Here is a 25,939-nt window from a genome sequence, read left to right as displayed (position 1 = left end):
GTCCCAGGCCGAAGGGTGAGGACCTCCGTCTTGTCAGAGTTCATCTTCAGCCGGCTGTTCCTCATCCATTCAGCGACGGCCTTCATTCCTTCGTGAAGGTTGCTTTTGGCGGTGTGGGGGTCCTTGGTGAGGGAGAGGATCAGCTGGGTGTCATCGGCGTAGGAGATGATGTTGAGGTCGTGCCGACGGGCGACGTGGGCGAGCGGTGCCATGTATATGTTAAACAGAGTTGGGCTGAGGGATGAGCCCTGGGGTACACGCAGATGATCTCGGTGGCTTCGGAGCGGAAGGGGGGAAGGTGGACGCTCTGTGTTCTGCCGGAGAGGAAGGAGGTGGTCCAGTCCGGGGCCTTCTCTTGGATCCCGGCTTTGTGGAGGCGTGTTCGTAGTGTGTGGTGGCAGAACTTGTCGAAGGCGGCTGACAGGTCCAGAAGGATGAGGGCCGACATTTCTCCGTTGTCTAACAGGGACTTGATGTCATCGGTGGCGGCGATGAGGGCAGTCTCGGTGCTGTGGTTGCTGTGGAACCCGGACTGGGAAGGGTCCAGGATGTTGTTCTCCTCAAGGTAGCGGGTCAGTTGTTCGTTGATGGTCTTCTCGATGACCTCTGCCGGGAACAGGAGCAGGGAGATGGGCCAGAAGTTCTTGAGGTCCTTGGGTTCCGTCTTGGGTTTCTTGAGTAAGGCGTTGATCTCGGCGTGCTTCCAGCTCTCTGGGAAGGTTGCTGTCTTGAAGGAGGTGTTGATGACTTTCCGGAGATGGGGTGGGATGGCTGTGCTGGCTTTGTAGAAGATGATGTGCGAGCATGGGTCTGACGGACATCCGGAGTGGATGGTGTTCATGATCTTGATGGTGTGGTCGATGTTGGTCCAGGAGAGCAGGCGGTTTGTGTGGATGGTGGTCATGGAGGCGGAGGTCTCAGTGGTTGTTGGGCGGTCGTGGCGTTGAAGCTGTCGTGGATGTCTGCGATTGTGCGGTGGAAGAAGGTGGCCAGCGAGTCGGACAGGTCTTGCGAGGGTGGGACATCGTCGGTGTTGGAGCTGGGGTTGGAGAGTTCCTTCACAATGTTGAAGAGCTCTTTGCTGTTGTGCGCGTTGTTGTCTAGGCGGTCTTCGAAAGAGGCCCTTTTGGCGGATCTGATGAGGTGATGGTGTCTGCGGGTGGCGTTCTTGTGGGCTGCGTGGCTGTCCGGTGTTAGTTTACGGAGCCAGATCTTCTCTAGCTTTCGGCAGGTTTGCTTGGGGCCCGGAGGTCTTCAGTGAGCCAGCTGGCTTTCTTGTTGGTGTGACTGTTGGAGGGTTTCTTGATCGGGGCGAGGGTGTTGGCACAGTCGTTCATCTACCGTCTTCGTGAACACAGAGAGTCAACGTACTCTGGGGCAAACAAAGTAAGCATGAGTAATTTATTGTCGTCTATACTTTTTTAGGACAATTTGTTTGGAGTTTATACCTCAATGGTTTAAGATAATAGAGAGTATGTTCTCGAGGTTTATATGGGGATACACAAGACCACGCAGAGCATTGAGATTCATTACCCTACCAAAAGATAGAGGTGGGTTGGCCCTACCCAATTTAAAACTTTATTATTGGGTTACTACCTTAAGGTATAGCCAGGATTTATTACTGACAAATGATAGGATTCTATCACCGCAGGAACTTATTTCGGGTGAAGAAACGAGGGTGCTTATGGTGGCAACTATACAATAGCTGTTTTAAGAGAGTTCATTTTAAAACTCTGTTTAGCATCCATAAAGCATGGAATAATGTACGTAAAATGTTGGGTATTGGTAGGTTATCCTTTTATACGCCAATAGTTAACAACTACAACCTCCCGGAGATATTTGGTGATTCATGCATGGACAGATGGGTACAGGCGGGGATTCTGCAGCTTGGCTGTTTTTATCCAGTCTCCGGTTTTAAGTCTTTTGATAAATTAAAAAATGACTATATACTAGACCATAGAGATTTTTTTAAATTCCTACAGGTCAGGGATTTTCTAGGGAAAAAGGGAGGAGGAGGATCCAAATTTGATTTTTTGACTAAATCCTAACCCAGCTCAGCAAAGGACGCAGGGCAATCTGGTCACTTGAGTAGCAAACCCCAAACTCTTTGTGAACACAGAAAGTCAATGTACTCTAGGGCAAACAAAGTAAGCATCTGGGGAATTAATTTTTGTTTATCTGGAGCTCTATAGGTGCCGAAAAGCCCCAGATGTCACTCCCATACAAGGCCTTTGAAACACATTTGGCTTCATAAATATTAGCAAGGGCTTTGAAGGGGTCTGCTGCCCAACCTAGCGGCAAAACTAGAAACCACCCCTATGCTCTTCCTAAACGCCTGACATTTTGCCGTGACCAAGGGTTTCCAACACAATTTGGTATCAAATAACACTGCCTAATAAGGGAAACTCTTAATTCTAAAGGTCTTTGTTCTTGGTTTCTTAGACCCCATCACCATAACATAAGATTCAGTGAGGTTGACTGATAAAATCTAAATCCTTCATAAAGGAGCCAAAGGTTTTCAAAAGAGTCCGTAGACTATTGGCCGTTCTCACTATCAACGCTGTGTCATTCGCGTATAACGGTACTGGCTGAGAGCGCGTGCCAATAAAAGGACAATCTGAGTTTGCGGTAATTAGTGCCTGTTTCAATCCATTTGCATACAGGGAAAACAGAAAAAGAGCAAGGATACATCCTTGACGGACCCCACAACCCATTTTAAAACTATCTGTGCATAGGGAGTCGCTGGAGTACCTAACTTTAACGAATGTCTCTACACTAGGCTCCGTACCCAGATCTAAAAGGATCTTCCACAGCTTGTCGCGGTTAATGTGATCAAACTCCACTGTAAGATCCAGAAAGGCCAGGTGGATTGTAACTGTATATTTGTTTACCACCATGTAAAGCTTCTCAATCTGGCTAGAAGCCCCCGTCCCAGTACTTTAGCATTTGCATTTAAAAGAGAAATGGGTTATAGCACTAAGGGTTATTTTTATCGTCTTTTTAAAAAACTGTAACTATGACTGACGATTACCAGGAGGGTAACGGGACAACCTTTACTGCAGCTAGGTCATATCCTTTCGTACATGTCTTAACCTCATGTATACAAGCCACAGGTGGCTTGAAGGGCTCTTCGAAAATAACAAGCGCTGAAACTAGACACACAATTGTATATTTCTATGGGGCGAAGGGGATTTTTTATCCTGGTGATGACAGGCAAACATCAGTACAGAGGAAAACGCCTAACATTTAAAACTCTTCCACACGTAAGACTTAAAGAAATAATTTTCTCTCCATTGACTGTTATCTAATAACAATAGAAATGGCTTCACCAGCAACAAAACATAGGAATAATCCACCTATATACATCAATAAATATATATGAGCCGAACCACATCTATTTCCAGCTCTTCTCGGCAGTTTTGTACCGCCATTTGCGGCGACCAGTCAGTGCAAAAATGCCTTTTGCACAGTCATTTAGTGCAAAGTTTTGGTGCAAAATTGCCTAGCACCATCAATGTGAAATATTGAAATGTTGCACCTGTACTTTCAGATATCTCTGCAGGAATCTGAAACATTGTTTGCTTTTGGCATTTTTTAATTGCTAGCGCTGGTGTAGGTCAAAGAGTGGAAGATCCTAGGGTATTTTAAGGCTATCCGCATATGAGACATTACATAGTCCATACCTAAACCGGGTAGGGATGTTGTGGAACTGGCAAATTATAGACCCTTATCCATGCTGTCTACGGAATACAAAATATTGAGCACAGCTATTGCCTTGAGGATTCAACATCACCTGCCCGCTCTTATACACCGCGACCAATGTGGATTCCTCCCTGGGCGTAATACCTCCCTGAATACGAGACGCCTGCATGCTCTAATGGCTGCATCGCCAAAGGAATTGAACCGGGTTGGGTGCATTGCACTGGACCTAAAGCAGGCGTTTGATTCCCTCTCCTGGCCCTTCATGTTTGAAGCTCTGACACGCTTCGGCTTCCCTGCCCCTTTATTACGATAGATCCGGTTATTATACACCGATCCCACCGCCCGGGCACGAATGGGGCGATATGTCTTGGCGGAATACCCAGTGCATAGGGGTACTCGGCAGGGCTGCCCCCTGTCCCCGATGCTGTTTGTTCTGGCGCTCGAGCCCCTGGCCATTGCCCTACGGATGCACACTGAGAGGTTAGGCATCCCGGTGGCGGGGACATCCCATCTACTTTCCTTATACGTGGACGACATGTTGATATACCTCCGGGACCTAGAAGCGGACCATACGCAATTGTATGACACCTTCCGCAGGTTCGAATCGGTGTCGGGTTTGGCTATAAACCCAGACAAATCTGTTGGATTTTATTTCTGGGAAGCACCTCACCCTCCTTCCATACCCTTCGGAGCCTATCAGATCCCGGTGGCGCAATCCACCTTTAGATATCTGGGGGTTCGAATATATAGGACAACGGAGGACCAGATAGACGGTAATACCTTAAGAGCTATTACTGGTCTCCGCAGCAGCATAGGGTTTTGGACCTCATTGCCTCTGTCCATCATGGGTTGCATTGCAATAGCCAAGATGGTCATGCTCCCTCGCCTACTATATTTTTTTGTCAACCTCCGGTCTGTCTCCCCCAACATGTATTTAACACGATAAACACTCTGCTGACCACACTTATATGGGGGACGGGTCGAAGAAGGATAAGGCTTCGCAAACTCCAGCTTGGCACCAGACTTGGAGGCCTGGGAGTCCCAGATTTCCGAGGATACTATTAGGCCAGCCAGCTCAGGTGGTTGTCATACTGGCTGGCGGGTAGGAATCTGCATGAAATCGGACTCACGTCGGATCGACTAGATCGGGGAGAATTGCATAGTTTACTGTTGCCAAAAAGTAAAATACCACAGACGTGTCACCCACTGCTTCGCACGGCCCTCACTTGCTGGAAGAAGGCACTAGCGTATACAGTGCCGGTAACACCCTATGCCGGGAACATTCCCTTATTGGGCATCCTAACACCACAGGGGAGACTCACAAGGCAGACACTACACCACTGGACGGAGAACGGAATTGAGGAGATAGGGAGTTTCTTTGGGGACGACACTCTCCTGGACTACGACACCTTTGTACAAGTCACAGGGACTTCTGACAGACAATACTTGTTGCATGCCACAGTGTCCCACTATATTAGAATGACTTGGGCCCCGCAACGAACTCAACCACCTAAACATGAGTTAGTACACCTGATGTATCATATGGGGACTTGGGGGCACTTGGTGAGGTGGTTATATACCGGAATCAGACTACACGCAGCGATATCCCTCACTACATTACGGGACACTTGGGCACAGGAGACCGGCGAGGAGTTAGCGGATAATGTGTGGCAGACGGTCCTCGAACATCCTAAAAGAGTTTCACGGAATGTGAAATTTAAATTTATTCAGACCATGGTTCTTCACAGAGCGTACCTGACCCCAGAGAAGATCCATCGGATGTTCCCAGACTCTCCCCCACTGTTGCCCTAGGTGCCGCGCGGATGAGGCGGGCCTCCTCCATATGCTTTGGGCGTGCCCGCAACTGAGGAGATACTGGGGGGAGGTATGTCAGACACTACGGGAGGTCACACACATTCAGGTACAAGAAACCTCTTTATATTGCTTAGTAAGAGCTCGCCACCGCCCTAAAGCACTGAAAGCCAAACTGAGATTTATAGACCAGGCCCTTCTCTTGGCGATTAGAGTGCTCACAATGAGATGGAAATCCCCGAGAGCGCCTAGTGTGGAGACATGGAAGGGAGATGTAGTGAAATGGGGCCAGGTGGAGAGTGTCACCCTTAGGAGAGAGGAGGAAACTGGGAGGCGGAAACACCCTATGGCAATGGATTGGGAGGTTATGCTGCTGGACTTACATAGTCTAGACCCGGCACGGTCCCAGAGGGATGGACCGCATAATACGCACTGAGGACAAACATCTGGGGATTGATCATACCAAGGCCAGATTGGTGTATATGTTTATGTATTATTACTGCATTAGAGTGGTCAGTATTGTAGCCCGGAGAATTGTACCAATGTGAGACGTTTGCGCTCAGGAGACGGGAGGGTTAGGTGTGGGATAGTTGGGGTGGGAGTGGGAGGGTGCAGGTCTTCTCCTTCAGTCATTTGTGTGTGTATAGATGTTCTCTAACAAGCTACCCGCGGATAGCTGGGTAATGTCACACGCCGAACGGCCATACTGCAGTTATAGAGATTACATGGATCCGAACTGTTGGTGGAAGAACACTACTGTATTACCTGTTGTTGGGTGAAAATAGAAAACCGTGATTGCTAAATGTATGATGATAATAGGTAAATTTGCCTTATATGTACAATCACGAATAAAGAATTAAAAAAAAAAAAAATGAGACATTACATAAAATGAATCTAGCTGACACTAAATAGTCTGTGATTATCCTGAAAATCTGGCAAGGATCTGGCCTTCCTGGACTTACGTTAGGGATGTCTACTCTACAGTATTAGGATCGTATTTGGTCTGGTGGTGCCACATACTCTTTCCCTGAACTAAAATTGTTTTGAGTGACTCTGTGAAGCTAGCAACCACATTTTGGGAATAGGTTTGCAGAGATTTACGAAAGTCTTGGCTTTGATGACCACAACATCGGTTCCACATCAAATGAGAAATATTCCTGAAGTTAGATGGTAGCTCGAATTTGAAAAGTAAGTTAAGGGCTAGGGATGCATGATTGAGTGTGACCCAAGCATGGTTCACGCATTCTTTATGGCGGGTTGGGAGTGGTAGAAGATATTTTTTAAATAAAAGTTTTTTTTAATATAACACAGACTACAATCGACCCTTTTATGTGACTGCTGTGATTGCAGGCCAGTCAAACATCCTTTCAGGTGAGTAAATTGTTGCACATGAACCTCATGATCTGACGTTTAATCCCTGCTTCTTTGCTTGATCAATAACACACCTCCTCTGATACAAGAAAGGTTTGTGAAGGTTTTCTGCACCTTATGCAAGCAATGACAACTAATATTGCTTGCTGTTGTGATGAATTTTAACTTCCTTTCTTCCTCCTCTTCTAGCTGTTTCCTGTGCATGGAGCTAATACTCTTTGGCGAGCAGGGGTCCCCATTGCCGTTAATGGACGTCGGATATACTGCTCTAAATCAGAAGGCGCTTCTAGGCCTATCGGACGGTATCCAATACCCTATAAAAAGGATCTGCCTTATGACATTGTAGAGCTCATGGAAGAAGTGAGGACCAAGGTAAGACTTGAAATAAAGAATTTAAAAAAGATATTTCTTTATTCAAATCCTAAAAGATTTTAATAGATAAGATATTTATTTTGAGCAAACTCAAAAGTTGCCATATAAAACAGTAAAACACAGCGTCTTATCACTATGTCATGAGACTAGCCACTTGATAATGCTTTATGCTTCTAATACAACATCCGTGTTTCAAACTGAAATCTAATTCAAGCGTGTGGGTATTTTTTATTAAAGTGAGTAAGATCTACAATTTAACAGCCTGCCAAGGAGCTCTTATAGGATACATGTGCTGATATTTTCATAAAACAAATGAAGTGACTGAGCAAGTTATGATTAGTCTTTGCGTGTTCTGTCTTTTTTCTCTTTTCCCCTTTTATAGCTTTTAATTGCAAGGGACTGCTCGAAAACACAGAATTTAACAAGCACAACATTTTAATATCAGGAGTTGTAGATTCCTGTATGAAAAGTTTGGAGCTGTGCTTATCCTTAGAATGAATAAATGCTGACTTAACACATATAGTGTATATTTTCCTAACTGCCCTGAAACCCTACAATTAATTACAAGTCAATTTGCTAGGTTTTTCAAAGTACCTTTGTCTTTTGGTTACACAAACTGAACTTGCAAAGCAGCCCTGAGGCAGTTAGACGTAAGAGTCCATTTTAGGACCCTGCAGTAAAGAATACTAACTATACTTTTCATGAATACTAGCACACACAAGACTGTGTTACCACAAGGAACATTAGATTTTGTTCACCAGCAGAAAGCTCACAAAAGAGAGCAGTTCTAAGAGCTGAAACCATTCTGAATAGCAAGTTGAAAGGAAGGCTTGTGTTTAAGTCTTCAAGCTCCTAAAAAAAGCTTAAATTATGATTGTTGTGAGGTCTATAAAACTGTACTAATTTAGTGGTGTCATAAAGTACTGTAAAGTAACAAGTCATCTGCTAAAATAAAAAAGTCTTAAGTAAATGTAAACCAGGCATCCTTAAAAGAAGCAACAAAATAGTATAGCCTTTGAATCTACAAGCGAACATAGGTAATTCAGACTGAATTTATCATTTAATTCTCCTAAAGTACGTCAGGTATTGTAAATTATGAAACCTAAATTCTAATTCTAAACCGTGCTCTAAGAAATTGCATTATTATTTGAGGTGGGCAACTGCCATTTCAAGAAATAATCCTGTCCTTGCCTAGGGGAAACCCTTCAAGACACTAAGGCGTCTCCAACCTTTTCTATAGTGAGACCTACTTCTGATCCGTGAAAATCATTGTGAGCTAAAAAAGGCCAAGCCACTCATGCAGCGTTACAATGCAGCCCAAGCCCAGTTTCATTGTTTAAGCCTAATGGCCATAAAGCCTGTTTGAACAAAATACTTTGACTAAGGCTGCTCTGACAGGGCTGCCATATGCGTCGGTGAGAGCGTGGCCTTTGAGGATGTATGAAGATGTATGCGTATGAATGGGATACTTGTGTATGGGCGAATGAGAGTCTGTGTCATATGTACTTGTGGCACAGGACATACCTTTCGCCATATGTGGATCTGTTACACAAACTTACAGCCATTTTTTTATTGAGAGAAATGTAAAGTACAGAAAAATGTTCTGCAAAAAATGTAATTAATATGGAAGATTGTTCTGCTCTTTAGATTTCTTCCACTTATAAAAAAATGACTGCATTTTTCCATTATAAATATGACACAGTGTCTACCAACCATTTGAGCCAGATACCTGCTGTGTATAAAGCCCTGTAGACAAAGTGACATATTTACATGATTAGCCTACTAGGTCTGGGCCATTCTTAAGGTAGGACTCACCCATGTATACGTTTTATGGGTAGCATTCACATCACGTTCTAGGGTAAGTCTGACCCTTATACTACATTAGGGATCCACTAGCCCTGAAGAATGCCCCAGACCTAGTAGGCTAATTATTGAGGGCGGAAACATGTTGGCGAAATAAGAGACAGGCTTGAGCCATCGTACTCTTTGACACCCGTCCAAAAGAATTGTTTTAATATACCTAGAGTCCTCACTAATAAAGGTTATAACCGAGGAACTCTAAGGTATTTTTAGTTTGTCTGGATCCCTGTTTCTTGTCCAGTAGGCTTTTGTAAGAACTCCCTTCTACCGCTGAGTCTTCGCAGAGGTTGAGTCCGCCTTGGTAGTACGATCTTACCAAGGTGGGGAGAGGATGCCGGTGATTAAGCATGACATTATTATATGTGTGAGGCATCCTCTTCCATTAAGGATGGCCTCCCTGTTCTGAATGGTCCCACACTGTTCACAGTAGTAGTTGACTGACTTTAACAAGGTTTCTAGAACCTCCTCTGTGCCTTCCCCAATCTCTTTAGCGCCCTATCTTTTGCGATTTATGATCTACTCTGAAGGTATCTGTGATACTTTGTCCGCCCGCCATCCTCACGGTAAAAGGGCGGGGGTCACATGTGGGTAATCAGGATGCGTCCGCCACAGTGGCGGGCGCATCCCGTATTTTTAACATTGCGGCGGGCGGTGCTGAAAACACCGCCCGCCTCAATGCTAAAAATACATGTTGTGCTTTCAAAAAGCACAACGTGACCGGCACCGGGCGTTGCCTGCCACGTTGTTCTTTGAAAGGCAGGGGGGTACCATAGGTACCCCCCATGTGTACCCCCCACCCCTCGGAGTCCATGTGGGCAACGGGCCCCCCAAGCGGACTCTGCATGCCTTTCCGTGGCGGCATTGGCATTCACAAATGCACATACTAATTTCCGCCCTGTCGACATGTCGACCGGGTGGAAAAGGGGCAGATGGTCTTTCCGTCCGCCGCAGACCCCCCAGCCATTATAATATGGTGGGGGCTTTTCTACATGGATGACGGGTGGATTGCCCCCGCCGGGCCGGCGGTGACTACCGCCGGGGGCAATCCGCCCGCCATCCTAATGGGGCCCATAGTCTTTCAAGTGCAGTCCACCACAAGAGTACTCTTCTAAAGCCCTTCAGGACTTGCACTTAAAGACTCACAGGGTGTCAGGCAGGGGCCAATAGCTGGGTGCAGGCCAGGTCCACTGGTCAGCTGGTTACTGAAGATGAGCCAATTAGGGACATGGCTCGAATCATGTTGACTATTTAAGAAATGGATCCATAATAATCTCTCTTCCTAAAGAACTCTCCCTTCATTTTTAATCATACTGACTAAAGGTTCAAATAAACTAAGGGATACCTACTAGCCAGGTATTTTTAAACCACATACCATCATCCCCACTCGCTTACCCTTCTGAGAACAACTCCTTTATCTTTGAATAGAAATATCAGTAAGTGCTCCTACGTAAGTGGTAGGTCATAGCGAACCCCGATCCACAGCGGATTGGAAGGATCCCAATAATGAAGCATGCCACCAAAGGGTAACCCTGGTGGGTGAGGATTGCACAAGAAAAAATAATGTTTTCCCTACCAAAGGAGAGGCTTTTTTTCTCGCTTAACTGTACTGGGTGTCTGTTTTTTAGAATTATTACATGTAAAGGAGGCCAAACCAAGTGTACCTTCTTACTCCCGCTTTTTCTGTTTGGCACCGATAATGCTCGCTTTTTCTGTTTGGTACCGATAATGCATTGTGTCAAGGTATTTTCAAGATGGCAAAAAACTTCAGCAACACTAAACTTTGCTTCGTTATTTTTCCAGTGTGCACATGTCTTCAGAGCCCTGTGGATGCAACCATTTCTTGGATGTCGCTGTGTATACATTCTGCTAAGCATCAACAGACCACACTCAAAAGAACACATTAAACAGTACACCAGTTACATAAGCAGAGCTCATACATGTGACAGGGCAGAGCTCAGAAGCTCCATATAGTTGGGAATCCCGAAGCTCACAACAGTGCTAACCATACCATTAAACAATCATACTTCACAGAAATCATTAGTCAGAAGAGCCCATGCACAGTTCATAGCACTATATGGTTAGATCACATTAAGCTTTTTTTGTAGTAAATAATTTTTGTTTAATTTTAGCAACACAACCTATTACGGTCACGTCCCAATAAGGAGCATCAATTATGTTAATGAACAAGTACACTGTTAACAAAGTACCTCAAGAGCCTGTACAACAAGGAATGTAACTCCTTCCTCCCTCGAACAGTGTTGAACACCATCTTCTGACAGAGATTTCTGTGTAGCAACATAGCCATTAAAATTAGCAGCTTACATAAGCCAGTAACCAAGTATCAGCCACTGCACTAGTATTGTAAGCAAAGAGGCATCATCTGGCTAAACAGGTATTCTTTTAGTGTTCTAGATCATTACAAGGTTCTTATATTTATCAGGCATTACCTATGACCATCTTGCCAGCATTAAAATATTTAAAGGGCTAAGATGCCATAGTGATAGTAGGGGAGATACTGTCTTCTTTCAGTAGATCGCCAACGTAGTTTTAATGGTTCCTAGACTGTTGCATGTGATTAAATGGTCTGAAAATGTTTGGTACTTTATGGGTGGGGAGCCCAAGTCAAATTTCAGTTTTATTTATCAAAGTGTAAGTGGGCAGTCACACCAAATATGTAAAAAGTCTCTCAGCAAACCACATCCCCTCTGGGAAACTGTTCTCCCACGTTTAGTGAGGTAAAACCAATGTAATATGTCAGTTGGGAGAAGATCCCTAGTGGCAGTCTGTTTCAGATTCAGGTGTAATACCCAGTGTCCTAATTGAACAAAATGAAAACACTGTGATTTATCCAATTGGAATTTCCTTTGCTTCAACTCAAACATCAGTACCTCTGTACCATGGAACATATCTGAAATACTAAGGCCATTTCCTTTACTCCATTGGTCAGTGGCCAAGTTTCAGGGCGGGTGTAAATACTAATTTATAATGAATTGGTGTATGCGAGGAGGGAAATGTTGTCCAAGCAGTCCTACCAGTCACCGCATGCCATGCTTTGAGGGTTGTTTCGTGTGGTTGCTTAAATATGCATTTGGCAGCCTATCGTGTTTTGGTCTCCGAATTAAATTCAATATATACTGCCCTCTCACTGCTCTGTCCATATGGGGCCACTGTTTCTGCAAGGAACCAGTCTGCAGTAACTCTTATTTGAGCTGCTTTGTAGTAGGTGATCATCTGGGTGAACAAGCCCCTCCCCCATGTTGTGGCTGCCCTATGTGTGTGTGTAAGATAGCCTGGCTCATATCCCTTGCCAAATGACGAGTAACATCAGTTGTTTGAATGTTGTAAAAAAAATCTTTCCTTACCAAAATCATGTGTTCTTAGAATAAATATAAAACTCTCGGGAGGAGACTCATTTCAAGAGTTGATTCTACTAAGCCAGGTGAGGTAATGTGGTGACCATCTAAGACAGTCATTTGTCAAAGTTTGCAATTGAGGAGGAACATTGGCGTTCAAAAGATTGTATTAGGAACAACATTGATAGCCAGATAAGTCATTTATTTCTTTTTCCATTTGAAGGAGGTCAATATAGTTAATTCGTCAACTTCCCTTGGGTACATAGTAAGGGTGAGAATGTGGGATTTGGCTAGATTGTGCTTGAATTTGGCCGCCTACTCAAATTCAGTAAATACTTGTTACACCTTCAGGATGGATGGGGTTGATAACAAGACATCGTTCAGTGAATAGTAACACTTTGTTCCACATCCCTTCATCTACCGTAATCTGTGCTGCAAAGGATTCTATGGTAAGAGCAAAGCGCAGCAGAGACAGGGGACACTCCATTCGCTCCCCCTCCCCAATGGGATGCATCTCGATCTGTAGCCAATGATTGTTACATAGGAATTAAGAGTATGGTAGTTGGCCATCACAATAGAAATTCAGTTTAGTCAAATTCCAAATTTATGTAAGATTTTGGTAAGAAAGATCCAGTCCTCCCAATAAAAAGCTTTTTCAGGAGAAAGGGACACCAGCACACCTAGGATTTATTTTTCTTTTTTTCGACCAGGTGGAGTTTTTTTTGTGTATAATTAAGCATTTAATAAAACTAATGGGCTGTATAATTCACAAAATATTGGATATTTGGTGTAGGGGGTGTTCTCTGCATGCCTCCCGGAGACCAAAATAAGCAAGGCAATTTTTACTATTTTAGGCATCCGTCCCAATGATGTCGGAGTACGGTGGGATGTCATTGTTTGCGTCCCATGCCACATTAAAGTCACCCACCAGGATGATGTCTCCAGACTTGAGGCTCCCTATGATGCTGAGAAACTGGTCTTGACCAGTGTTATGAGTTTATACTGTGGCTATCGTGAATACACTTCCCTGTATGTGGCCCAAGACTATCCTATCTTACCTCCGTGTCTGATTATATTTTAGTAGGTGATACCCTAGTGATTTATTAAAAAAAATGAAGCCACTCCATTGTGTTTTGTTTTAGCTGATGATTTGTAAATTTCTGAGAACGATAGGTGTCTAAGATGGTGTTTAAACCGTCTTTGGAGATGGGTTTCTTGTAAGGCAACAATGTGAAACTGGCCCTCCAGAAGAAAGCACCATAGTTTAGCATTTTTATTTGGAGAATGATGCCCTTCCCTCCCTATGATTCCCATTTCAGACCAATAGGAAAGAAGCAAGGATACAACCCTGTACCACCCAACGAGTGGATTTCATTGGGGGAGCGGGTAGTTTAGCCTTGCAAAGAGAAAAGAACCTTTACCGTTCGTTCATGATGGAAACATTTAATTAGCGTAAGCATTTCTGTTTTCACCCCCATTGACTCCATCAGTGCCCACCATTTTGAGCGATTTACCAAATCGAAGGCGCTAGATAGGTCAATGAAAGCCAAATTGAGGGAACCCTTTTTTGCTATTACGTATAAGCAAGCTAGCATGTAAAAGTTTAGCCAGTGGTCTATTGTTCCCACACATTGTCTAAAACAAAATTGCACATTCAGAAAATCTTGTTTTCAGTAGCCTATAATTTCAGACGCACCAGTAGTACTCTACCAAGTATCTTTATGCTGGAGTTTATCAATAATATGGGTCTGAAGCGAGATGGTAAATGCGTGACCCCTTTTTTGTAGATCAGGAGAATTATGGTTGTCCTGCATGATTCCGGAATTTGTCCCTCCACAGCACGCCTAAATATTTTTTTATAAAAGCGGTGCCCACAGTTCCGGTTTAGATTTAGCATTTAAGTAATTGAGAAATTGCATCATGTGGTTTTTCAAGTACTTTGTTAGTTGCTTTTTTTAATTAATTTAGGCTAAAGAGGAGGCTGTACCATGTAAGGGATGTGGTGCTCAAGAGGGTCTGTCCCTCCAGTGGTTTCAAGTGATCGCTCTTGTGTCATGGTGTGGCAGCGAAAAGTAGCAGGAGACTCGGCTCTGCTGCAATTTCTTTTAAGGTGGCATGTGCTTTGAGAGGCGCTATGGGGCGCACAGCGGGTTGGTTGCCTGAGAAGACAGCTCCGCCAGGCAGACCTGATTAAGCGTGATTTATGATGTAAATCAGACGCCAAATCGCGCTACGAGGGTACTGAAGTGCATCGGAATGATCAGAGAAGCAACGGAATGACGTCACTGACCCCTAGGTACATGAATTAAGGAGATATCGGCTATCGGGCGATGGAACGGTGGTGACGCAACATGGCGGTGGTGAGCGGATCGAGCGCTTGAGGGAGACAGCGCGATGCCAAAGGAGCGGCTCCTGCAACAGTGAAATTGAACGGCGGCAAGGTACGACACAAAGTAAATTGGAGAGCTAACAGGTACCTTGACAGAATTGCTAGCTCGATGATATAAGGGGTGTATGGATCCTGCACGGCCGAGCTGGATGACCTAAAATGGCGGCGCCCATTGATTACTGATGCCCGAACCTCCAGACACGGTGGAAGTTGACGCCGGCTACTCCCTGTATAGCGAGGAACCTCAGCTCTGTGCTAATAAGGCTGCTGCTCTAGTGGCATGACCTTTCCATATTCTTGTGTGCTGCGACTTGCGACATTGAGAGGAACTGGACATTAACGGCGATCCTTGCGCACATAATAACGGAAGGCGGCTAAAATGGCGGGCTGTGGGCCACTGCTGAGGTGTGTTGCCTAGAACTGAGCGGCGCTGAAAGCGGATCGGGGACGTATGGGCTCTCCAGGAATGGCGGCGAAATTCCAGGCGCTATGACCGAACACGCGAGGCATGAACAATCCCCTACCACGTTACCCTCTGAAGTGAAACTACTATTATGCATGTAGGCAAATACAATCTCGACGTGCAGTAACAACTGCAACTGGTCAATGTGCCCATCCCTAGCGGCTATTTTCTGAAGCATGTACTAGATCGCCGGCGCAGACCGCTGTTCAGGTTTGAGCTCAAAAGACTGCATTACGAATGACGACCTGAGCTAACATTGGCTTCCCCTTAAATATCGAAACGTCATCTACACATAACTGGTAACGACGACACTGGGGCGCCCAAGGTTAGACTGCACAACCACCGCCCTCATAAATACTCAATCCTCACTGAGCACAGCGGAACTGACCTCTAGAAATCGACGCGCTGACTGTGCGCAGCGACCGCCATTTTAGTGACATCACAGGACAAACAGCACAAGCTCCTTGACCTGCATGATGGTCTATCTGCCTAAAACCCTGAATCGAATATTGTGACAGCTAAGGAGATTTTTGCGCCCTGAACAGACCCTCTATATAGATCAAAGGACTGTTGGAAGTCGGGAGTGCTGAGGCAGATTACCCGTCTACTGGAAGGTAACATAGAGAGCGCCAAGTGACGCCGGGATGGGTAAGCCGGAAAAACCGCAACCAAAACTAAGCTTTGAATCCCAAAGAACGACAAAGGGTCCGACAGCCCTCTCGGACACAGCCGCGTAGGTGGACATGGTGGCGGAAGCCAATATGGCGACTATCCTGAAGGCAATACAAACTAACCTACAAGACATTAACAGCAAGATTGACCACCTCACATGCCTGGTAGATAATATGGCGACCAAATTGGACAAGCAGGGAGAGCGACTGCATGCGGCCGAAAATCGCATATCAGCGGTAGAGGTCGAAGCACATGTCGCTGCAGGTAAATGTGGGGCTATGGAAAAAGTATTGGAGGTGATAAAAGCAAAGGCGGGAGAGTTGGAAGCCAGATCACGAAGGAACAACATACAAATCGCAGGGGTCCCGGAATCGACCAACACGGGCCGTATGGAGACGTATGTTGAAGAACTCTGCAGAACTATGTTTGGGGTGGAACAACTGTCATCGTTCTTTATAGTCGAACGGGCGCACCGTTCGCTTGCACCCAAACCTTCACCAGGTGCCCCACCACGGCCAATAGTGGCCCGAGTTCTGAATTACCGGGTTCGCGATTACATACTGCGACTGGCACGCGAAAAAGGGCAAGTGGTCCACCAAGGAAATAAACTAGAATTCTATCCGGACTACACTATTGCGGTGCAACAAGCGCGAAAGTAATTTGCGACTGCCAAGGCAAAACTGAGGACCTTACAGGTGGATTAAGCTATATTATATCCAGCACGTCTGAAGATCACGTGGGAAGGCAAATCAACGATCCTCACCACTCCCAAGGTGGCCCAAGAGTTCATCAAAAGAATAGTACATGCGAGAAAAGAGCAGAAACAAGCGGACCAGCAGCGTGACATTTTCTCAAAGGGGAAGGACCTGCACTGCTCACTAGAGCCGGACTCACTACGGCGCATCCCACGATATGATCGCTAGGACAGAGGATGACCACACACGGGATGGTAAGTGTCCGAATATTGACTTTTTGCTGCGAACTAACCAGCTTAAACTAAAGGTTGCAAGATGTAAAAGTGACATTAAGGCAGAAGCGTGCAAAGGCCCACTACTTGGGGCACACACTGGCATCACGGTTGAGCCGCAGTGGAACTAACGCACTAGTCCAAAAACTATGGAGGACTGTGTGCTTTCACTAGAAGGTGATATGCCAAAGACCTGAAAGATGTTAGTCATTGCTGAAATATATGGCCTAACGCACTCAACTCAACCTTATATGCTGAACTGATGGCTCCTACTGTAAACAATGGGTAGAAGTGGGAAAGTGCTATAACATGTAGGACGTAAAAGTGAGGATGAGTTGTGGGTTATGACTGTGAGTCTTGGAGGACACACTGTTGACAAACTACGGAGTCGTCTGTAACAAAGATTACCGTAACGGGGAGGTTGTAGGCATTAGTCCACTGTACTGCTTCCTCTGAGATAGAATAATGCTAAACTCTGAGATATTAATAGGCTGTACCCGATTGCACCGACTCCGGAAAGAAGGTCATTACCTGAAATTATAAGTGCTTAGATGTATATTGCTTTGAACCAGTGCGGTGCACTGCTCTGATTCTTACTTAGAGGCATGTTACATTGACGTGATAAGACACATTATGATTACTGATTTTTGTCTGTACTGCACTTATGGTCTGCCCCCATCCATTTGGTTGGATGGTGTAGTGCGCCCTAGGCGGACCTCCAAATGGGTGTTCCCCATACTGTTCATGGGATGTAGGGATGTTAAATTTGGGACATGGCTTCGGCAGATTTGGGGTGCTGAAGTGGGTGGGGTGTGGGGGAGTTGGGTTTTTGTTCAAGTTCACAGACCAGAGTACTTGAGATGCATTGCTGAGATTCATGATGTATGTAAAATGTATCAGAAAGCTGTTATGCTAGAGAGATATAAATATAGCAATCTGGGGAGACAAAGTAAATGCGCACTTACTAACTCACTCATTATATCACAATGATACTTGATTCTGAAACGAAAGTAGGCAAGTTGCACTTAAATCTCATCACTTGGAACATCCGAGGGTTCAGGAACCCCAAAAAAATTAGACAAGTATTTATATCGATATAGCTTTACTGCAAGAGACTCACACTGCCCCACACACTCCAACTTATATAGGTCGCAAATGGGCGGAATCAACACATACATCCTCATATTCTTCTTATGCTAGAGGAGTTCTGATCCTAGTTAAACGGGGTACAAATTTTAAAATTGAAAGTAAAGGGGAGGACAGCCAAGGGAGGTACATAATACTTGCACGTGTTTTGCGAGGGCAACGGGTAACAATTGTTAACACTTATGGGCCAAACACAGATGCACCAGACTATTATCAGGAGCTCTGGCAGCATTTGCAAAATGACCAAGACTCCACGTTATTATGGGGAGGAGATCTAAACCTCGCATTGAATGATGAGCTCGATCGGTCCCGCAATAGTATTGAGCCCCACAGAAAAGCTCGGGCGAAGGTGCACGATATAATGGCCACACTGACTTCACATGATATATGGAGGGCACGTCACCCAGAGGCCAAAGTGGCAACTCACACCAATGCTGCATACGGGAGCTGGTCTCGCATTGACTACTGGCTAGGGTCAGAAACAGCTTTGCTTTGGACTAGGGACATTAAGAATATGCCGAAAACACTGTCTGACCATAATCCCATAATCTTGTCCCTTCAGATTCCACATTACTCCCCGCCACCATATAGCTGGAAATTTAATGCTAGGGCACTAACGGACACAATCTATGCAGACACAATAAACAGGGCAATCAAAGATTATTTTCAATTGAACGGACCATCTGTGGACGACCCAGGCATTTTATGGGAGGCTTTTAAGGCTACATTACGGGGGGTATGTATTAGCACCACAATCTAGATACTGCGAGATATTAGGAGGCAACTAAAACGCTGTGAAGAGCGACTGAAATCACTAGAGGCACAATACGAGCACACACACGACCCATCCCTTCTGGGAGAGCTGCGAGAAGTACTCACAGAACACCAATCATTTGCAGAGGACGAGCTTAAATATGTTCACAAACGACCTAATGCTAGACGTTTTGGAGAAGGTGGTAGGCCGGGGAGGGTATTGTCATCGAAAATCTGTGAAGGGCGAAAGTCCTAATCGGTATTACAGATACGGAAGGAGGATGGTTCTCTATCTACAGACACGAAGGGTATCCTAAGGGTTTTTTTACAAACATATGGAGAGTTGTACACGTCACGTGCGACAGCGCCATCGGAAGAGATCCTTGCATATCTAGAAGATGTGGCCATTGCGTGGCTTTCAGACACACAAAGGGCATACTTATTGACACCAATTACAGTAGAGGAAGTTACAGAGATCATTAAAACACTACCCAACTGGAAAGCACCAGGACAGGACGGATTCACATGTGAATTTTAGAAGACTTATGTTGACTTGATTGCCCCTCACTTAGTTGCGTTGTATGGTAATGCCTTTGAACAGAATATACTCCCACCAACGTTGCGAGAAGCTGTGGTTATAACGCTCTTGAAGCCGGCCAAAGATCCAGAGCTATGAGACTCATATAGGCCACTGTCCTTAATTAATGTTGACTCAAAAATATTGGCCAAACTACTGGCCGCTCGACTACAGGCTCTTATGACCGTCCTGGTCCTGCCAGACCTATCTGGTTTTATACCATCTAGAGCCACAACACACAACACCAGGACCTTGTTTGCCCTGTCACACTATTTAACACCTGACACCAAAGCGGCAGCGATTATGCTGGATGCCGCTAAGGCGTTCGATTCCATTGAATGGTCGTATCTTATTACGGTGTTGCGGAGGATGGGATTTCCACCGATGTTTATTCAGTGGGTGAAACTAATATACACGGAAGCAGTAGCTAGAATACGGGTAAATGGATATGTATCCGAACTGATCAATATTGCCCGCGGGACGAGGCAGGGATGCCCCCATCCGCTCTTTTATTTGCATTCGTCCTGGAGCCTCTAGCGTGCAGAGTCCGACAACTCCATCGTAACTCAGCTTTGCAGTTCCCATCTAGACCTCTTCACATCTCGCTTTATGCAGATGATATGCTCCTTTATGTACGAAACCCTGAGCAGAACCTGTCCCCATTATTGAGGGAATATATTAAATTTGGCAGACAATCCGGGCTACAAATTAACTGGGCGAAATCCTCTATCATGCCACTGACCGATACTACCCTGCCTCACACTACTGAATTCCCACTGGAGTGGCAATCGGACCCTGTGAGATACCTGGGCGTTTGGTATCATAGAGATCCGGAGATTGTTATCCGTACCAATTATGGGCGAGTCATTACAGTACTGGAAGAGAAGGTAGCACGATGGATACAACTTCCGCTATCCATCGCAGATCGCATAGCGATTGTCAAAATGAACATACTACCTAAGTTGCTTTATTTATTCAATAACATCCCCATACACCCCCTAGAGAAGTTTGTACGCGTATCGCCTCATTAGTGCTTAAGTTAATTTGGGCAGGTAAACAGGCAAGAATTAATCTGCAAACGCTAACGTTACCTTATTCCAAAGGGGGCTTTGGTGTCCCCGACTTTTACTTATATTATCTGTGTGCACAAGCACAATTTGCAGCATACTGGTAACACACGATCCCATACCTGACGCACACAGAGATTGAGGAGGGAGATGCATTACCAATCCCACTGACAGCAATTATTACACATAACCGGCCACCACTGCACACTCAAGACATTATCACTATAGATGCCACGAATACAGCTTGGCGACAACTAGGACGACTGGCACACAAACTACCCCTTTACGCCTCAGCGCTCCCATTACACAATCACCCAGAACTTTCCGTAATCAGAGAAAAGGTGGGAATGGACTTGCTCCAACAGGTAGGAATCCGCACATTCGGAGACCTATATACCGAAGGGGTGTTTAAATCCTGGCAAGACTTGTCCTATATTAAAAACCAAACGTTAATGTTCAGGTTCACTTATTATAGGCTACAAGAAGCGATCAAAAAGCTATATCCTGGGTTCCCTGCCGAGCCTCCACAGTTGGACACACTACAGCTGTTATTGACATCGTCGAACACCACACATCTAGTGTCCAGACTAAACACCATAGCACAAACTGAACTTTCTTATATCACTGACAAAGCTATGAACAGATGGACTGAAGTATTAGACATGCCCCTTACAGTTGTGGAATGGCAAACAACCTGCGCTCTAACTCAAATGCTGACACCTCACGGAAATTTACGAATATTGCATTTTAAGTATTTGCATCAAGCATATTACTCTCCTGCGAAACTCTTTAGGTACGGACTGAGGCAAGACGCAAGATGCAAACAATGTAATTCTGACTTGGCGGACTTCATCCACCTGGCGTGGGGATGTCCGAAGGTGCATGCTTATTGGGAGGAGGTTGTCACACTATTAGCGAAAATGACCGGAATCGTGATTGAATGTACCATAAAAACCTGTTTATTGGGGCTAAATGTAAATGCACGGGCTGGGAAACGGAAATTTTGTGTGGTGGCACTATTACTGGCCAAACGCAGGATATCTCAGTGCTGGGAAAGTAGAGCTGCACCAACTGTTGAGCAATGGATGGGTGATATGACCTATTGTCGCGATACATTGCATACCTATGAAGAAGAACTGCCGGTTCGTTCCAGGCCTAAGGACTTTTGGAACTATTTTACTGATTATATAAGTGCTAACCATGCAACTTAAGTGGTTTTATTAGTATGTATCTCTCCAAAACCATCGTCAACAATGTACTAATGTAGAACCTCTGGCATTGTATATGAATTGCTCATGGATGATGAATGCAGTAGTGTAATGGTCTGTTAAGTTATTGCTGTGACATAATGTAATTCACTTGAAAATTCAATACAAAGAATACAAAAATAAAAAAGGTGGCATGTGCTTTTGCAGTGGGCATCAGCTATAATAATAAAGAGGACGCCCAAATGTCTGTTCTCTTGAAATGTCCTGGGGTGACTTTAACGCAGAGCACCAGCTGTAGAGTATCGGGCGGCTAATGATGTTTTCCCCTTAAAAATCAGTGCCAGGGGAGGAGCTACGCGCGCATCTGTGATGGCCACGTGAGCTCAGGGCTCCCGAGACCCTCACCACCTCCCGCATTTATCCTGAATTTTATCCTGCCAACGATGACGGGTTATTGAAGACGAAGCCCAGCTGACATACTAGCTGTTTTCAGAAATTGATTTGGACTCCGGGAACCGCAACTACGCCGCTTTGAACTTTTGCGGCCTGCCCCTCGGACTGCTCTGGGGCTCGAGTTGTTCAAGTACCCAGGCTGTAATTAAACAACAACGGCTTGCGGGGTCTTGGTTGCTGCCCTGAGTTGACTTTCGGTTTCGTTTTTGGGTCTTCACCCTCTCGCATCAACAACCTGCCTTGGTGGCCTGAGTTGCGCCCGGACTCTCAGTCTTCATTGTAAGCCTGAGACCGCGTGTATGTGGTTGTCGCCATATGGCCGCTGAGATCTGCTTTTGGTGACGTCGGTGGATAACGCACAAACCATTTTCACCAGGTCCAGGGCGCTTCTTGGGGGCTTACCGCCCGACATGGCGAGCAAACCCGACAGCGAGAATCGCAAAACCAAGACCCCTCACCGAGGGGGTGCCATTCAAACGAACGTTGTGGATCACTATACCCAACCTAAGGTGTCCCCCAGCTGGATGAATAGGACTCGGGGTGAGGCAACCGAAGACCCCGCCATGTTGGCTGATCTTACACTGCAAGATGTCATGGTGCCATTACTGGTATGAAGACTTCTATGGACCAACAGTATGCGGCCCTCGCCCTCAAGCTTGACACGGTGGCCATTGACGTTAACATAATTAGAATGGACTTGTCAAAGACCTACGAAAAGGTAAAATCCTTGGATTTAAAGACTTCCAGCCTCACGACTGATGTCTCTGACCTGCAGACGGAAGTTCGCAATCTGCGGTCCTCTAATGACCTCTTCACCCGTCGCCTGGAGGATTTTGAGAGCCGGGCGAGACGCAACAATGTGCGCATTATCGGTGTTCCGGAAACTTCCACAGATTCTTCTGTGGACCTCCTTGTTGAAGACCTCATCCTCACCCATCTTGCCCCCAAAGGCCTGAGCAAACTCTTTGTGGTGGAACGTGCACATAGAGTTCCGGGTGGAAAGCCGAAGCCCGGTGTTCCACTGCGCCCGATTATTGCCATAATCTTCAACTTCAGGGATAGAGACGCTATCCTGCAGGCATCGCGGGCGGCTGGCCCGATAAAGTTTGAGAATACTACTGTGAGCTTCTACCAGGACTTTACTCAATTGGTTCAGAAACAGAGGATGGAGTTCCAAGGAGTGAAACGGAGACTGAGAGACATGGGACTGAAGTACGCGATGCTTTTCCCGACCCGACTACGGATTGAGTATGAGGATCGGACGTTTTTCTTTGATCGCCCTGATAGAGTGAGTGACTGGCTTGATTCCTTGCCCGCGCGACGAGATCTCACAGAACACTCCGGTGGAGCTGAGGGCGGCCAACCCGAGCAAGAATGAGCGGAGGTTCCCAGATTTCGGACACTGTTTACGATATGTGACTATGGTTTGACGTCTCCTATGTATGCAAGATTTACATGTGTATCTGGAGGTGGCGGAGGGATGGGACTCTTTCCTCCTCTGGGTTTCTTTTTGTAGATTAGTTCTATGTTAGGGCGACAGGCACACTGCAAGTTGGGGTGGCTTCTGAGTCTAATGCAGGGGTGCAGGGTGGGGGGAGTTGGTTTTGGGAGTTTGTTGGGGGAGGGTGGGGAGTGTTTGGGTTGTGGTTTTGTTTTTTCTCAAGGCAACGTATTGTTTTACTATTTGATCCGGGTGCTGTGTCTCGGGTGGGGATGGTTCTGCTGCTGTTTCGAGTATGGGGGGTAGGGGGTTGAGGCTTCTATGTTGGAATGTTAACGGATTGGGGGATGGGATAAAACGGGGTGTGGTGCTGCAACACTTGAAGCGCCTCTCCCCTGATGTAGTGTTATTGCAGGAAACACATTTGGTTTGGAACACTTGTCACGCTATGAATAGGCGGGGGTATCGCCTCGCTGTCCACGCTGGCTTCACCTCAGGTTCTAGGGGGGTGAGTATTCTTGTTCGGAACTCTCTTCCCCTTGAGGTTGACAATGTAATATGTGATGACAGAGGGCGGTATGCTGCTCTCACTGGTAGGTGGGAGGGGAAGACCATCACATTGCTTTCGGTGTACGTCCCCCCTGGTTTGCAGTCCTCGATCTTCGCTGATTTGGGAAGGGTGGTTTTGGGACTTCCAGATTGTATGCTGGTGGTGGGTGGAGATTTTAATTCTGTCGTCTCTGGTGTAGAGGATCGCCATCCCCCCGGGATCTCGCGAGATCCCAGTCATGGTTGAGTGGCCTTCTGGAAACGCTGGGATTGATAGACTGTTGGAGGGTGATGCATCCGGGTCGGGCACAGTTTGCCTTTCATTCGGGTGCCCACGGTTGCCTTTCTAGGTTGGATTATGTCCTGATGCCGGCGGCACAGGTCTCGTTAATTAAGGAGATCAGACACTTGGCTCGGGGCATCTCGGACCACTCTCCCTTATGGCTTCATATGGACGCTAGTTCGGGTGCTGAGGGTCGGGTGGCCCCTATTAACCCTTGGTTTTTCCACAACCCTAAGACCCGTGCTGAACTTGTCAAGTCTTTAGATTACTACTTTGTTGAGAATGAGGGATCGGTGTCTTCCTCTGTTTCATTGTGGGAGGCGTTTAAGACAGTCCTTTGTGGGCATGCCTTATCCTTGATTGCTGGTGCTAAGAAAAGCAGAAACGAGGCAGTGGTCCGACTTGAGGCTGACATCACTGAGTTGGAAAGTGAGTTGGAATTGGGTGTCACTCGTGACAGGCTTCATTTCCTCAGTCTCAAACAGTCTGATTACAGGGCCTTGGTGACCGATGCCGCCAAACTCATGAGTAGGGAGCAACAAGGGCGGCTGTATGATGTGGGAGACAAGGCTGAGAAACTGATTGCATGGCTGGATAGAAAGGAAAGAGCGAGTCGCGTGGTTCCGATGATTGAGAATCCTGAGGGAGTGCGTGTGACTGACCCGGTTGAGATAGTGAGTGTTTCGCTGATCATTTTCGGGGGGTTTATTCCCCTGTGTCTGATAGACCCGAGGACGACTCTCATCAGTTTATGAAGGATATTTTGTTGCCTTGCCTTTCGGACTCAGATAGGGAACTGATAGATGCGCCGCTTTCTGTGGATGAGATAGCTCTTGCCATCCGCTCTCTTCGTTCGGGAAAAGCCATGGGCCCCAATGGTCTTCCTATTGAGCTCTACAAGCTGTGTCCGGATAGACTTGCACCATATCTTCGCGATATGTTTTTGGAATCGAGAGATAATGGCTCCGTTCCTCGCGATCAACGTCTTGCATCGATCGTAGTGATTCACAAAGAGGGGAAGCCGCGGGCTCGTTGTGCGTCCTACAGACCCATATCGCTTCTTAATGCAGAGCCGAAGATTCTTGCTAAGGTATTGGCAAACCATTTGATAAATGTGATTGGTGACTTGATTCATCCGGATCAGTCCGGGTTCATCCCAAACCGCAATACAGCACTGAATTTGAGACGCTTGCATGGCGCTCTCGCGAGAGCCCCATATCTTTGGGAGTTGGCCATCTTGGTCTCCCTTGACACCTCGATGGCCTTTGATACTGTGGAATGGCCGTATTTGTGGCCCGCTCTTGCAAAGTTCGGCTTTGGTCCTGGCTTCATTGGCTGGGTGAAACTTCTATATGAGGAACCGTTGGCGCAGGTAGTGGTTAACGGTCGGGTGTCCAGCCCCTTTGTTTTGGGGAGGGGTACTCGACAGGGATGCCCGTTGTCTCCACTTCTCTTTGCTCTTGCCTTGGAGCCTCTGGCTGCATGGTTGCGCTGGGAACCA

The 25,939-nt window shown here is 46.1% G+C and overlaps 1 protein-coding gene across 1 annotated transcript in view; it reads left to right on the top strand.

Moving 5' to 3' along the window:
* The window catches only part of LOC144818664 (uncharacterized), a 189,568-nt gene that overhangs the window by 86,781 nt on the left and 76,848 nt on the right, over positions 1-25,939 (top strand). Inside the window, exon 2 of the mRNA XM_078676310.1 lies at positions 7,075-7,257. Coding sequence (XP_078532436.1) covers positions 7,075-7,257 — 183 coding nt within the window. The remainder of the gene's footprint in view (positions 1-7,074; positions 7,258-25,939) is intronic.

Source organism: Lissotriton helveticus, chromosome 2_1 (genome assembly GCF_964261635.1).
Source record: "Lissotriton helveticus chromosome 2_1, aLisHel1.1, whole genome shotgun sequence".
In the NCBI taxonomy this organism is placed as follows: Eukaryota; Metazoa; Chordata; class Amphibia; order Caudata; family Salamandridae; genus Lissotriton; species Lissotriton helveticus.
Note: the sequence above shows the minus strand (reverse complement) of the source record. Positions and strands in the feature narration are given on the sequence as shown.